Source organism: Camarhynchus parvulus, chromosome 1, assembly GCF_901933205.1.
Source record: "Camarhynchus parvulus chromosome 1, STF_HiC, whole genome shotgun sequence".
NCBI lineage: Eukaryota > Metazoa > Chordata > Aves > Passeriformes > Thraupidae > Camarhynchus > Camarhynchus parvulus.
This window is the reverse complement of record NC_044571.1, coordinates 107,788,790-107,805,373: the sequence shown is the minus strand read 5'-3', so window position 1 is coordinate 107,805,373 and position 16,584 is coordinate 107,788,790. Positions and strand designations below refer to the sequence as shown.

Genomic DNA, 16,584 nt, shown 5'->3' with positions numbered 1-16,584 from the left:
TACCAGCATGCTGCTACCACCTAAGCCAGGATCAGTAATAGTTGCACTGAAATACAATCTGAAATAGAGGATATCTGTAGTAGGTAAATAATTGATTTCATTTCAGTTAAAAATCATGGCATTGCAGTGAAAGACTTTAGTGTTAAAAATAAACACATATTTCCAATGCATGAAATATATTGGTAGATTAATATTTCCAAATGTAGATCTGTAACAACTAGTGTTCCTAAGGAACTTACTGGGATTGAACTTTGTTGATGGCACCAACCTGTGGGGTGGGGCTGACTGGTTTGAGGGAAGGGATGCAGGACAGGATACAGGAAGCAGGACATGGAGCAATGGTTTTAAACTGGAAGGGTAGATTTAGATCATAAGGAAGGACATAAGAACAAAACTTTTAATGGAGAAAGTGATGAGACACCAAAGAGATTGTCCAGAGAGGCTGTAGATGCCCCATCCCTAGAAATGTTTAAGTTCAGTTGCACAGGACTCCAGACTGGTCATGTCTCTGCCCATGGCGAGGGGTCTGTTAGTATTGTTATTTTTTTTCTGATAAACAAAACAAAATTACTGAAGTACATGCACTTACTTCACAAAATATTTCTTTTTTTTTCTATTAACAACACACAATACACCATTATTAAACTTAAAATGTTCTTCTATCTTACTGAACATATTTTTCTATAATCCTAAAGTCTATCTTAACTAAAACTAAAACTCGAACTATTATGTAATATCCTTACTTACTATACTATTATAACTTCTTCTAGTTTCAAACTTTGTAGTTACAGCTAATTCTCTATTCTTTCTGTTTCTAATACATGCTTTCCTAATTTTCTAAAAATCATCTTACCTTTACTATTTCCCACAGGGGGCTTGTGACTAGATAATCCTTAAGGCCCCTTTGGACACAGATCATTCTGTGTTCTGTGATCTTGTACAAGATCTCGTGCACTAACCTGTAGAAGAGCAGAAGTTGGTTTAAAACTATCAAAGGGTTCTATTGCCTTGTTGTGCAAGTTGCCATCCCATTGTTGACATAAAAATGTAAATACAGTACTCAAAGCTTTTTCAAATGCGGAGGAATGTGTTGTTTGTAAACAACTTTCTAAGTAAGCTTTAGGCAGCCAAATACGTTTTTGTAATTTCTATCTAAGGACACTAATTATTTACTCAATATTTTCAAGATGCTATCTGAGTTTTCCACTGTCACAATTTAATTTCACTGAATTAGTGGGAATACAACTGAATACATTTTGGCACAGTGTCTTTCCCACCTGTCTTGTGGAGCTTCCAAATTTCGTGGTTAAAGAAAGATAGTGGGTATGTTAAAATGTGTTCAGGTCACAAGAGGTTTTAAAATAGGTGCATAATGCTTGGAAAATAAAATAATGAATAGAACAAAGTATAACTGTGAATCAATACAAGAATTACCTTGTAGGTATTTATTCCAGAGATGATGCAAATAATAATTTTGCCATGTATCTTACTAAGCAAAACTACAGTCACAATCTATCATAAATTGTGTTTATTGCACTCATCTTTATCTTCATGAAGTACAAATTATATAGTTGAAATGACAGTATCTAGTAAGAAATTGAGATTAAAAACTAGGTGTCTTTGAATACAAACCTGTTCTTCAGGTCTCTTTGATGAAAAAGTATTTATGAAACATACTGAAAGTGTATTTACAAGTTTGCAACTCTATTGGCACAGCCCAGTCTGAGCTAATATCTTTCTTTAATTACATTCTTGAAGAATGTAGCTTCAAAAGGTGCAGCAAAGAGAGAAATACCGTGCTGTGCTTAAGGATGGATTCCTATTTAATATGAACCCTGTACTTCAGATCTCCTGTGCTGGTTTTCAGAAATGCAGCAGCTTTGCATTCTGTTCTTCCTTAAAGAAAATGGGGACGGCTTCGTGCCTTGGTCAGCTTTGCCAGGTGGCTGCTTCCCCTTGCAGATTCCCTGAATCTTGTGCTGGGGATGATCTAAGACAGTCTTCAGGCTCTTCAAGCTTTCCACTGGAAGTGTTTTTCTGTGAAGGTAATAATTCATTGTACAAACTTTTCTGCCCTCCATGCCAAAGTCTGTCACGTAACTGAGCAGTCTCATCCCACGGTGCTGAAAGGAACATTTTGGACTGTATCCACAGCAATTGCTGATGCTGAGGATAAGATCTGGAAGCATGAGAGGAAGTAATCTAAGCCTTGTAGTAGCTAATATACAGAGTGAACTTCCCTTAGCCCCTGCTTCCCCAGGGTTAGAAATCAGTAGATTGCCATTCAAGGTGTGGAGTCAGTATCTCAGAAGCTTCCTGTGTTGTCTGTACTGGATGATGACTGATAATGAACGCTTTGACTGCTCTTAAAATTTTCTTATCCTTCTCTAGATTTGGCATTGCTACCAACTGCCTAGTTGGGATGAAGGGAACGATAGACTTTCAGTCAATAAAATACAGACAGGCAGCTAAGTCTTGAGGGATTCAGTGTGCTGGACTCTGAGGGTCTAAAGCAAAAAGATATTCAGATAATATCTTCTGAGGTGGTGTCCTAGGTTGGTAAAATGCAAAAATTTGCCCCTTTTTCAGTCTTTTCTATGTGATAATAACTCATAGTCCTTATGAGGTTCATTGTGCTACGTTAACGTAAAAAGTACCTGCCATGCTTTGTTGCTTGAGGATTAAAGTTTTGATTTGGGAATTTCAAGGTAATTACTTAAAAAAATAATTTGTTGTGGGATGTCGATACTTGAATGGTAGATTGAAAAGTCTTTTCTGTGTACAGCTGAAGGCAAATCATAGTTGCTCTGAGGCTCAAGTTCACCTATACCATGATACCTTGTACAATACCTTATCAATCATCAGTGCTCTCTAACTTTTAGGAAAAGCAGATATTTTTTGATGATCTGTTTGTACTAATCCTGGAATTTTCTCAAGGGCAGAGGTCTAGTCTTTCTTCACTTCTCTAGTGCTTTTATTTGGGATTTTTCAAAATGTTCTCTTTTGTGAAGAATTCTGTTTCTTGGCTGCTTAAATACCTATTGCTATTCATTAGCATTAGAAAAAAAAATGCACCTGAATTCAAATTAAACCTGTTTGAATTTGCATTTTGAAGGTACAGGCATGATGCAAATGCTTTAAAGATTTTTGTGTGTGAACCAGACACCTTCTCAGTGTCTCTTTGAAGTCATTGTGTGAGCATAAATTAGGGAACCAGTATTTTAAAGTAAAAAAATGAAATTAGGTTTATAGAAAGCACTGTTTCAGGCTTTTAATAAGATGGCTTTGAGAAAGTAGAGCTTAAAAATGCTAACAATTGCCTAGGTAGTTAATATTTTTCTCACTGCTAATGGAATGAATTGATTTTGAGTGTAATTTCGATTTTCCTATATAGGGAATAAATAAAGTTGAGGATAATTGTTGTTTATTCTTATACATATTTTGTAGCATACTATTTCAGGGGAGAAAAAGCACCTCACAACAAAGCAGTTAAATGTCCCTTGACACTTGGTTCTTTACCAGACCCTATCTCAACTGGTGCTGTTTTCTAAGTAAAGGTCAGGATAGTGATCTGATTAAAATCAAGTCACCTGACCTGTAATGCTTTGTAGCTATTTGTGCACTACATTTAGACTTATTTTGAAGGCAAACTCAGTGTTGAACAGCAAACTACTGTTTAATTATGGAAATAATGAATTGCATTAAATTGTATGCCAATTCTGACAATACATCTTTAAAGCTGTGATTTAGGTGGATTTTATAGAACAGCAAATTTTGTTTGTTAATGTGCAGAGTTAATTATATGACGAAACAAGCTTAATATTGTCTAAGAGGTTTATTTTGGGAGAACAGAATTTTAAATAATCTCAAAGATTTTTATTTTATTAGTGTATAATTTACTTGGGTAGAATATAAGTGGGACAAATGCTAATTTATCCAAAACGGAGCTCAAATCCATGTAGGCTTTATCAGCATTTAAAAGAGTTTTGTAATATTTTTTTGATACTTTCTCTATTTTAAAATGTGTATGCCCTGCAGGCTCTCTTAAAACTGAGGTAATTGTCTTCAGTACTTGGTTTTCTTTCTTTTCTATTTACCTCAGGAAGCCCACTGAGCAAAAAGCATCAAGAGTATTAAATTTCATTACAATAAGTACCTACCTGCTTTGCCTGCAAGGCTGTTCTTATATTCACATTTTGCAGGACATAACCTTTAGTATATAGAATAGTATTTGAATTATTGCTTCCATTATATAGGGCAGATAACTGAATGCTTTATTTGATACTAGTTTACTCTTACCAAGTGTGGGTAGGACTAGCCATAAAAATGCAACGCTAGGACAGTGCTGCTTACTTGCAGGTTATTTTGAACCCTTATATAATTCATAGTTCATTTGAGGAGAAAGATTTTTGTGCAAATGGCATTTCAGGAAGTTCATGTGAATATATTCATAAACATGTTTAGTTCATTGGCAAAATATGAGAGAGAGTTGGTGCAGAATTAACCTGCACAATTAAAATGAGGTGTCTTTTCAAAGCATCGATCAAATGTCTAAGCAATCAAAAATTGGGAAATTCTTGTTTCACCTTGCTGAATGGTACTGCTTGGTACCAACAGAGGAAGTAGAATTTTGAGGGGAAAAAAGTTAAAATACTTTCATGAACATTTCAGAACTACTGGTTCTATATGAGTAAACAATGTTCCTCATTCTAAGAATTCATTTTGCCAAAGTAATTATTGAATAGAAGTCTATAAGTCTAATAAATGCATAGTGCTATTATATTGTTTACAGCATATTGGAAAAAAAAGTGCTTTCTCCCTACATAGCAGTGGACTTTGGGGATTAGGATTAATGGTTGCAGAAGGGCTGTTGTCTGATGTAGCACTCTAGAATTCCAATTTTAACTAAAATGGAGAACCCTCTGCATCTTCAAAGCTGCTGCTCTTGTTTGCTCTCAAAACAAACCAAGAAAACAAGCTGCATAATAACCAGTGTTCTGCTTATTAGAATTTTTAAATAGAAAAGTGTAAATATATAAAACATAATGTGGATTATGTTTAATACATATTAGTATTGTTTATATATATATTTATAAAGCCAAACTGCTTCTCCTGTGAGAAATAGCTGAGGCAACTCAGACTATTTAGTTTGGAGAAAAGAAGGTTCAGGGGAGACCTTACTGGTCTCTACAACTTCCTGCCAGGAGGATGTGGTGTGCTGGGTCTCTTGTCCCAGGCAGCAAGTCACAGGACAATAGAACATGGCCTCAAGATTATATATCAGGAAAAATGTCTTCACTGGAAGGGTGAGCCTGTGTGACTGGCTGCCCAGGGGAGTGGTGGAAGAATCATCCCTGGCAGCATTTAAAATGTGTGGATGCGCACACACAGGGACATGGCTTAGTAGTGAACACAGTGCTGTTAAGAGTTGTGCTCAATGATCTTGGAGGTCTTGTCTGACCTAAACCATTCTATGATTCTATATATTATGCATATAGTATGTATATTTGTCTGTGGTTTATGAAGAATTGGAGTTTTGCCCACAGAAAGGCACAGAAGTAATTGTGCAGCCCTGCATCCAATTAATTTACAACTATTAACTTTATTAGACTGAAGGCCAATTTCTTTGTTTAGCAATCTTTTGATTGAATTTAGGCCAGTCAGCTGTTGAAATATTTGGGGATAGTTTGAGAAATAATGTTTTAGCAATTTAGTGCTCCTATGTCTTAAGTTAATATAACACTGAGAACTGAAAAAGGCATATCATCATAAAAGTCTAGATTCTTATAAGGTCAGCAGTTCTCCAGTACATAGTAATAAATGCAATTCCTGAAGGTCAGCAATTAATATGGTTCAAAAATTACATCTTCAAACTGTATTAGGCACAGCCAATATTATTTTTTGTCCATAGTGACAAAATTAACTGGTTTAAATGCGTTCCTTGCATCTAAATATTTCGTGTTCATCTTGGACTGGAATTTAAAATGCTTATGGTGAATAATTATTTTGCTTTCTTTTGTTAGTATAGAGGAAAAAAGTAAATAACAAGTGTGTCTTATAAGCAATTTCATAGGTTTTCTGCTGACCTAGTATAGGAAAGTTGTTAAATGTCTCATCACCTCATGAAACTAGGTCATCTAGGGTAGATGTGCTCATTCCACTTTTTCAAACAAAAAAATCTGTTTTTAATAAATGAGCTATGGGCTCCAAGAGTGAAGGGAAAAAAATCCAGCAATACTTGTCTGCAAAGACCTTCTTTGTTTTGAATGTCTGAGTGAATTCTGAATTAGATTTCTTACACTGTAAATCATTCTGTTCCTTAATGATGATACAGCATAAAAAAGCTACATAATAGCCTGTCTTTGATCATGCATGCAATGAAAGAACTTCCTTAATTTTGATATATGCAAAAATGTGAGATTTTTAGGATATAACTTAAGATATGGCTTTTTTCCAGAAGAAATTGCATTCCTAATGAATGCTATCCCGTTTCCATATCTGCCTGTAAAATACAAGAATGAGCTGTTTTGGAAATGCACCTGAATTACTGCTTCTGTGGTGGTTGTGTCTCAATTATGCTTCTTCAATTTTGGCCTCTGCTGGCTTTCTGCAAAGTTATTTGTTCTGTCAACTTCTGTGTCTAATATTGCTGCTCCCATGAACAAATTGACTTGGATGAAAAAATGAACCGCTGTATGGTTTGTATGATTTTCATGTCTCAAAAAATCTGTTATTCTGGTTCATGTTTTGGAGCCGTGTAGTTATCTCTCTACAAGTCAATATGGTTGCTAGTACTTGATATACTTCTTAAAAATTATCCTAAAGCTGATTTTTTGTCCAAGTTTAGACTAATATCCCAGATTAAATGATTATTTATTTATTTATTTATTTATGATCTTCTCTCCCATGTGCAATCAGATGCTTGGAAAACATCTGCTGCTCCTACTCAGGTTTTTGATCTCATAAATTTTCTAACTAATACTTTGGTACAACAAATTCATCTTGTTTGTTTTTATTGTTGTTGCTTTTTCATCTAAAAGTCATTACAATTTCTGTTCATGCTGGTTCTCCATCTTTTCCCAAAGATCAATCTTTAATGCCAACAATGGTGGAAAAAAATTGCATTTGTTATCCATTTTGAGACTTTTGTGTATGTTTTACAAATGTACAAATCCTCCTCACCATCTTAAGGACTTTAGGGTTATAAAGTCAAGATGTTTGTAATGAGAAGAAATAACTTTTAAGTCTAGATAGTGCTTGTAGTAATTAATGTACTCTTTGTGCATGCATTATCCTAATTCTGTGTGAGATACTAATTTTATTTGCTAAAATGCTGTGCTCTTTTCTCACAGTATTTAGCTTGCAGGAAATGGCTTTCTGTGAATTTCATGCTGAGTCAGAAAAAGATACAGCAAACGTTTGCACAAAATTGCTTTTTTGTGACCAGTTTGCCAGTTTGTAGGACTTTTGATACTTTTCCATCCCTTTCAATATCAGAGCAATCTCAATCTTGTCTATTCACGGCAAACCATCTCATCTGAGAGCTAATAAATATATGAAAGGTTCTTCAGACAAGCTCCTGAGATCTTACTAGTGTCATGTTAACTTGTGAATTGGATGATTTGAAGCAGGGGAGTGTAGTAATGGAACAATAACCAAAAAAATCTTGTCATGTAATGCATGCCCAGGAAAGGTGTTGAACTGAGGGAATTCACAGTGAGCTGATTCATGTTTCCTAAATTTGGAGGTTTTGATTTGGTAAGAATTCTGTCTTTATATGCACAATTATGTATCTCTGTTCAGTGCATGCAGAAAGAAGGAGAAATATTAAAGTTCTATGGAAGTTAATAAGAATTGGCTACTTAGTGAGATCAGGATTTGACTTTATAGTGTGTCCATAGCCTCTCATCTTTTCTTCTAATACCACTTACTCAGGATTTAAAGCATCCTTCATAGGAAGAAGTCTTGGAAGAAGGAAAGTGGTGACATTTGTTTGTCAAAATGGAGTTTATTCCTTGTGTCAGAATTTCTTTCTGAAATTACTGCTTCTGATGTCTGTTAAATGAAATGTAGGAAGGGTCCTCTTCATTACCTTGTGCCTACCATGTGCATAGGTAAATTTTGGTGTGGTTTGTGCAACGTTACCCATTCTGTCTCACCCAGCAGAGGGTGGCTGGAGAGACCCTGCCTGCTCCTGGGCTTTTCTCTGAACAGAAACTTGGTAGGAAGTGGGGTTGTAGCTATGCTGTCTTGGAAAACTGGTTAGAGAGAAATCATAACATTGGCAAGTGTTGAAGATGTAGGCAAGACCAGTTTCACTACATCTTGTGTTAGCTGATTGAGATGGGTGAGCTCTTTAGAGCTGTGGCTTGAAGGAGGAGGTGTCAGAGAGGGCTGTGCCATGGAGGGGGAACAGTAGAAACAAGATGTGGGTATCTTTGGAATCTACAGAGACCAATGCCCAGGGAGAGGAGGTGATGAATGCTAGGAAAACTGCTCATGAAACTATTTTATTCCTTAATATCAGAATCTGTTCATGAATGTTTCCACATGCTTCTTCATTTTGGAACCTCTTTTATATTTTGATGTCATTTCCATGCTTTGTGCATGTGTGTGTGTGTTATATCACATTCCTGATATTCTGAACTTCAAAATACACCTCCTCAACTTTCTCTTGGTTTACTTTTCAAATGTGTAAATTTGCAACATAGTAGGTGATTTGGTGTTCTACTGGTGACATGTGATTTGTCATTAATTGGGAAGGGCAGCTATTGAACAGCAATTATGCCTAAAAATTGCTATAAATCCATAAAATCTTGGGGAGAAGTTCTTGCCTATTAAAATTTTATTTCCTTTTCTATAGCATCTTTTCCCGCAGAGAGTAACCATCTTCAGGGAGGGAAAGGAAAATTACACCAGCAAATATGGGTAGTAAAATATATGTGTTCAGACACTACCCTGTTAGATGTCTATGTACATAGTTGAGAGTTTTTACTAACCTCCTATCTCCAGTCTTAAGATTTTGTGCAGTAAAAAGCAAAGACTTAAAGACAAATCTTTTAGGGAAAGGTTAATGAAAAATGGGGAAGAAGTCATTAAAATAGTAAAATGTAAAATACAAGTACCACATATGCAGGTGGAGGACATGGTATAAGGAACTCAAGTTGATCCCAAGGTTTTTAAAGCTTAATAAATGTATTTCAGCTGGGAAGTCCTGAGATTCCTTCTGTCTAATTTGAGGATGTGGATTGAAGACTATCGCTTCGATGGATTCCGGTTTGACGGCGTTACGTCTATGTTGTATCACCACCACGGCATTGGTGAGCCCTCATGTCAGCCCTCCTGGTGCAGCTCTGTTCATTTAAAGTTCACTGTTTCTCAGGGGGGAAAAGGGGTTTAGCACAAGAGCTAGAGGGGCTTGTTGGTAGAGCTTGAAACTAGATGGGAAAGGGACACAACCAGGCTTGCTAGTAATGAGCAATGGGATGGCACAACCAAAACATGAGGATGGAAGCATTAGGAAGATCCCTCAATGTGCTCCACAAGGTGTCAGCTATAACAAACAGTACTGAAAGTTTTTCTGTACCAACACACATGTGGAACAAAATAGAGGAGCTCAAAGCTTTAGCCGGGTCCTAGGGTTTTGACATGATTGGCATAAGCAAAACTGGTGGGATGAGTCCTGTGGCTGGAGTGCCACGGTGGATGGCTGGATGGGAACACAACACAGCTGGCACAAACAGGTTCAGAAGATTCCTAAAACACCTGGATGATGCAGGGTGTGATTCTGGGGGATGGTCCTGTGCAAGGCCAGGCATTGGACTCTGATCTTAATAAGTCTCCTCCAGCTCAGGATATTCTGTGAATGATCAAAAGAATCTGGATTTGCTAATTTTCTTGCTTTGTTGCTATGAGGATAGATGGAAAATCATTAATATGTTCTGTGCTTATAAAATTGAATATTGAGTGAAATACCTGTGTTTGCTAAATAAAACTTGACTCTGGCTTTTAAAACTTTTTGTCTTATTAGGCACAGGGTTCAGTGGAGATTACAATGAGTATTTTGGCCTACATGTGGATGAAGATGCTTTGTGTTACCTGATGCTGGCCAATCACATGATTAATACCTTGCACCCAGAATGCATAACCATAGCAGAGGTAAGATCATTTTGCCATCCTCAATGACATTAATATTGATTAGTTTGCTTTAGGATGTGAATTTCCTGTTAATTATCAAGTCATGCTTTGGGTACTCAAGCAGTGACATGAGCTGAAAAATATTAATTAGTGGACAGACTTTGCCTGGTGGGAAAAAACAACCTGAATATGCACTCTGGGAATTTTCTCAGCATTAATAGATTATTAATTAATGTGGCAGTTTCTTTTTCTTTTTTTTCCTTCATCACCTTTGAACTTATAATGAGAATTGTTTTTATTAGTTTATTGCTTGTGCATGATAGCCATTTGTCAGTGGCGCTCTGCGGTACTAAAGATTAACAGCCCTAATGATATTTTGCATATTTTGAATTATATTGGTATATCTGACAATTACCCTTCAAATTAAATGCAATAAACTTATAGATGTTAAATATATAGGGTAGTTTAAATTTATTATTAGGTTTCTCCAGGTTTCCAAAGGAGTAAATAGACTATATTACTTGAGTTGATTAAGATGAATTTTTTTGACTTAAAAATGTTTCTGGCACATGGAGCTTTTAAGAGTATGAAACAGCAGAGCATTCAAAATTCTAATATTCACTGGTATTTTTTCTTTATGCAGAAGAAAAATGATTTAAACATGGAGGATTCTTTTCTGTTATCATGTTTAAATAATTCATTTTGTTTAGAGGAAAAAGTGGTATCTATCTGATACCATTAGGGACTATATGGATTTCTAATAAAAGGGTTTGTGATGCTTAAGAGTTCTCTATCTTTAGGAAGCAAAATACTGCTTTACTTAATTTCTTATTTATGGTAAAGTCTTCTATCATAGACAATCACTGCTAAGAGCTCAATGACAAGCTACCAAAACAGCATCTGGGGAGCAGTAAGTAGCAAACTGGAGGTGGTTTCATTGAGCTGTATTCATTTGAAATTAAATCAGTTAATTTTCTAGCTAGTCCTAGATTACAAGCATTCCTACCAAAGAATTTCTGAGTTTAGTTGTCTTGGACTACCTGGCCTAAGAATTCTTTATTTTTTTAATAAGATGTGTCTTCGGTTTCTCGTGCTTAAGTTGAGAGCTGCTTCTTTTTCAATACATAATTTTCTGCCTCGGCAAGTTGCTACATGAATCATAGAATTGATCAATGTGCTTCATGGTTAAAGGAGAATTTCAGAATGAGAAACTATTGACATAATTGAAAATTACAGAAGGCAGTGAAGAATGTCTGCTTGCCTATAGAATCAGTGCAATGTGAGAAAAATGTTTTTCTCTGGCCATAACTAATGATAATATATTCCCTAATTAATGTAATTAATTGATGATTTTACAGCTTTTTAATATTCTGTATATTCACTGTCTTAGTAATTGCTAATTTTTTTAGGTGTTACTGAGTATACGCTTGTTTTTCATTTTGGTCTTCTAAATAAAGCGGCAATTAAAGATCTTTATAATGGGAAGAAAAAATGACGAGTAAAATTATGTCATGCCTGAAGTATTCTAGACACAAACAGACAAAGAAACAGTGGTTTCTATTTTTATATGCATCTCTTTTCAAACCTTTATAAACAAATGCTTTGAAATTAGCTGTTTAATCATAGCATAATAGAATGGCCTGGGTTGGAAAGGAACTTAAAGATCATCAAGTTCCAACTCCTTGCCATGAACAGGGACATCTTCCACTAGCCCAGGTTGCTCAGAGCCCCATCCAACCTGGCCTTGAACAGGGGTGGAGCATCCACAGCTTCTCTGTGCAACCTGTGTTAGTGCCTCAACACCCTCACAGTAAAGACTTTCTTCCTAATATTTGATCTAAACCTACTCTCTTCCTATTTGAAGCCATTCCCCCCTGTCCCATCAATACATATCCTAGCAAAATGTCCTCTCTGTCATACTTGTGGGCTCCTTTCGGGTACTGGAAGGCCACAATTAGGTCACCACAAAGGCTTTTTTTCTCAGGCTGAACAATCCCAATTCTCTCATCCTTTCCTCATAGCAGAGGTGCTCTATCCCTGATCATCTTCATGGCCCTCCTCTAAACTGGGTCCAGCAGGTCCCTGTCCTTCCTGTGCTGGGACCCCCGAGCTGGATGCAGCCCTGCAGGTGGGATCTCAGCAGAGGGGAAAAATGCCCTCTTTCTCCTGCTGCCCACTTTGGACACAGCCCAGGACAGATTTGGATTTCTGGGGTGCAAGAGCACGTTAAAAGTCATGTCCAGCCCACCAGCACCTCCAAGTCTTAGTGGCTGCTCTGGATCTGTTCACACCCAGCCTGGGTGGGTTGCCCCAACCCAGGTGCAGCCCTGGGGACTTGTGTCTTGCTAAACTCATGAGGCTCCCATGGGCCCACTTAAACTGGGCCCAGTACAGACATCACTGTATGTGATTCACATCAAATGTGATTCCTGTCTGAACCCAGCATACCTGCCCATTCCACTGCCAAAACCCCCAACATTTTGGCAGTGACACCAGCCGTGGAGCAATGTATGAATAGACTCAGTCCATCCATTTCTTTCAGTGTTCCTGCCTTCAACTAGAGTTAGAGAAAAGGGCTTCTGCCTCAGCTTCCCTTACCAAGTGTCTCAAGGCCCTGAAGTCCTTTTTGATCCCCCTTGGATCACATGTTGTTACTTCATTGCCTCCTCTGTGGAAGATCAGTAATGTGTTGTAGTCTGAGGGCTGTACCAGGCTAGGAGGTTTCCAGGTTGAAATACATTTGATCTACTCAACAAACTTTTTTTTTTTTGTGTGTGTGTGTGTATCCAGTTAAAATTTGTAGACATAGATATAAATGCTGTTAAATTTGGAATTTTACTTCCCAAAAATCTGTCTTTAATTATTTTGATTTAAGTAGATGGTACTTGCTTAAATCTCAGACTTGGACGTCCTCCAGACAGGCATTGTGGCATTACAGAAAAAGGCTTTTGTTTCATATCATCATGTCCTGTATAACTTAGAGACCAAGAGTCTGTGTCTATCCATTCTGACTGATTTGGGAGAGTTTTTGAAATTTTTATCACATGTAAAACTTCATAAAGAATTTCCACTTCACTATTTGTTTTTTAAAGCATGTGGGATGTGGACACAGTTTTCTGTGTGATCCAATGGCTGCTGACTGAGGGGGGATAGTTCCCTCCTTTGATCTCCTGGCTGTGCTGCTCACACAGCCTGGGACGTGCTGGCCAGGCCTGGCTGCTGGCTGAAGCTCAGCTTGCTGCTGGCCCACAGCCCCAGCCCTTTCTCCCCAGCAGAGCTGCTCCCCAGCCTGGCTGGCCCAGCCCCTATGGATGCAGGAGGTGGCCCATCCCAGGATCAGGATTAGCTTGCTGACATTCTGACACTCTGTGTGACATTTCTGCTGATTGATTCCTCCAGCCAGTCCCTCTGGATGGCAGCCTTGCCTTCCACCCCTGGGATGCCATCCATGAGCTTCCTGGTGATCTGGTTGATCTACTCCCTTATGTCAGTGGATTGAAAACTGGATTGAATCCGGCAAATCAGAATGAGCTTCCTAATTAAGCCCTGGTTCTAGTCAGTATTAATTCCATAAATTCTCTTGTGTAGATGCAAGAGGTGTTTGTTAATCCATAACTGCTGTTAGTGAGAAGCCATTCCCCCACAGAAGTTAATAAAATTGAGTACTGATGGTTATTTTGCAATTGTTAAAGACGTGCATTTTCTGTTCAGATAACTTTAGAAAAGAATGCTGCATGATAAAATTGCCTAACAACATGGTGAAATAAATATTTTGAGAACGTGGAATTACAAATTTAAGAATAGTCAGCATCCATAAACATGAAACTGGAAAATTATGCAGTAAGAGCATGTCACTTTCCAGGACTAGCTGGATCAATAGGTTTTGTTTTGAGAGAAGAGTAGAGATTGTATTTTTCTTCCTTAGTGCACTTTATATTTAACCTTTTTTTATGCAATTCCTTATGCAAAATATCAATAAACAAAATGAAGGTTTAATTTGTCTTTTGTTGATGCTGTACTTTCTATTGATTACTTGGAGCTCAAGAGAGCTAATTATTTCAAACTCTGCATCTACTGAGGTCTCTTCCCATTTAAATATTTACTGTATTAAAGTATTCTGAGGTACTTGATGTGAAAAGTCATAATGCTTTTCTCTGTAACTTTTGCATTCAAACAGCACATCTGGGTGTAGTAATAGCCAATTTAAATTTATTCTTTTCTCCCTTAAACCAGGTCAATCTCTGAAGCTGCTTATGTTTGTATATCAGTATTACTGGTGGGAAATGTGCAGTGATATTTGCAGTGCTGTGGAAATGATGTTGTGGGTGTTTGATCTGTTCCAGGATGTTTCTGGAATGCCAGCTCTCTGTCGGCCTGTGGCAGAGGGAGGAGGGGGCTTTGATTATCGACTTGCCATGGCCATTCCAGATAAGTGGATACAGGTGAGAGCTTCTTCAAAAATACATCCTGCTCTTCAAAGTGGGATGCTTCTCTGTCAGTGCATACACATAAACACTTCTGAATCCTGCTGACAAGTTTTGCTTTCTCTTATTTTAATGGACTATTGAAATAAATTCTGATAGGCTTGAGCACAGGTATTAGAGGCTGAAATGAGAGCTGTCAGATTTCATGTAGGTTTCAGGTGGGAAAGTTCAGGAGCTGGGATTCACATGCCAGCTGATAATTGTTTTCTTAATACAATACACATAAGCCCGATTTCTTTGAAATGACCTGTGTCTTGCAACAGCTGTAGAATGTGTAAGCTATATTGAATCTCAGCAGGTAGATAAAAAAGTTAACTGTATGCATATAAATATATAAAAACAAACAAATCACTCCAAAAACATGGCATAGAAATTGGCATTGAATATAAATAGACCTGAAAGTTTAAGCAAAGTAAACCTAGGTGAATTACACAAACACCTGCAATTGATACGGGGGGTTACAAAACTGAATAATATAATTATGTAAAAAATTCTGACTACACTAAGGATTTATATCACCTTTTCCTTAATATAGAGAATCAAAAGAAAAGGCATAAATACTAAATGATCTGAAAAGGCTTCTAGTGATGTTTTAGAGAATGTTTTTCAGTTAAATAAAATATTGCACTCGAATCCTTTGGGATATCATGATGATCTGAAAACAATAAATCTTCTTTATGACCATTAAAGCTTCATTAAATACAGTATGGAGATAAGAATAATAACAAAAAAATTAGCTTACCTTCAGCATCTTTCAATTTTTTAACTAGGAGGTAGAGGGCCAATAGAAAAACAGATTTCAAGCCTCTTTTCAGAAGACAAACTTGACAGCTTTTCCAACAGAGACACCATTATTAAAACTTGGAATGTGTAATTTAGACATTTAGGTCCTGGGATGCAGTAAGGGCTCGTTTTTTTTTAAGAACAAATATCTAATTGTGATGTTTTGTGGGTTTCTTGGAGTTTTGTTAGTTTGGTTTTTGTTTTGTTCCTTAACATACTTTAGAGCAGGCAAGATGAGCAAAGTGCAAGTGGCCAAGTTCATCTTACACAGAAAAAAACCCCAGACCATAGAATTTTACAAATGCAAAAAATTTGCAATCTAATTGAGCAATCTCTGATATGGTCTGCTTCATGTAATTCACAATACTTGGATAGAAAACATAACTGTCCTGCAGCAAATGCTTTAACTGGAAAAAATGTGAGTTTTTCTAGCTTGAACGTGCACTTGACATGGGACAGCATGGGACACTGATGGGATGTTGAGTGCAAATCAGTTATGATTGGCATTGTACAAAAACTTGGTGTGATGAGGCAGGAAGCTTCTTGCCAAGACTGCAAATAAGTGACCAGAGTAGAGATGTGGAGTTAGAGAAAGAGGTGATGCCAGAGTTTGTTACCACATTTCATGAAGGGAAAAATAAAGCTGAGATGGTTGGAAGGGAGAAGTTCAGCTAAACAGTTTATCGGCTGTTATCAAACTCTCCTAAAGTGCTTACTCTCTCTCCAGTTTTTAAGTACATCCCTGTTAATAGGAAATTTTCTAGGCAACTTGCTAAAGTCAATTTGAAAACTGAGGCATCTGCAAGAGATTCCATTAACTAATTCTGAGGAATCTGTAAAAGTAAGAAAGATAAAATGTTTGTCACAGCAGTGGTTGTACTAGTTCAGATTCAAGATAGATGTAATATGATGTATATGTAATATGATGCTACATAGGGACCTCAATGTGTTCAGAGCGACAATTTATGGACTTAAAAAAAAAATCAATGAAGGTGGAAAAAGCTGTTTAGGAGTATATGGGCAGTTACAATTATAATGTTAACTTTTACAGTGTGATATTGGCCATCTTGGTATTGCCTTTTTATGACTTCTATTTTATGTCTTTATATTTATTTGTGTGCATTTAAGTCATTGTGATCAATGAAGGTCTCCAAAGTGGTGTACAAAAAAAAGAACAAAC

The 16,584-nt window shown here is 36.9% G+C and overlaps 1 protein-coding gene across 1 annotated transcript in view; it reads left to right on the top strand.

Annotated features, from left to right (window-relative positions):
* The window catches only part of GBE1 (1,4-alpha-glucan branching enzyme 1), a 136,910-nt gene that overhangs the window by 74,168 nt on the left and 46,158 nt on the right, over positions 1 to 16,584 (top strand). Inside the window, exons 8-10 of the mRNA XM_030954545.1 lie at positions 9,205 to 9,320; positions 10,031 to 10,158; positions 14,481 to 14,579. Of these exons, the coding sequence (XP_030810405.1) occupies positions 9,205 to 9,320; positions 10,031 to 10,158; positions 14,481 to 14,579 (343 nt within the window). The remainder of the gene's footprint in view (positions 1 to 9,204; positions 9,321 to 10,030; positions 10,159 to 14,480; positions 14,580 to 16,584) is intronic.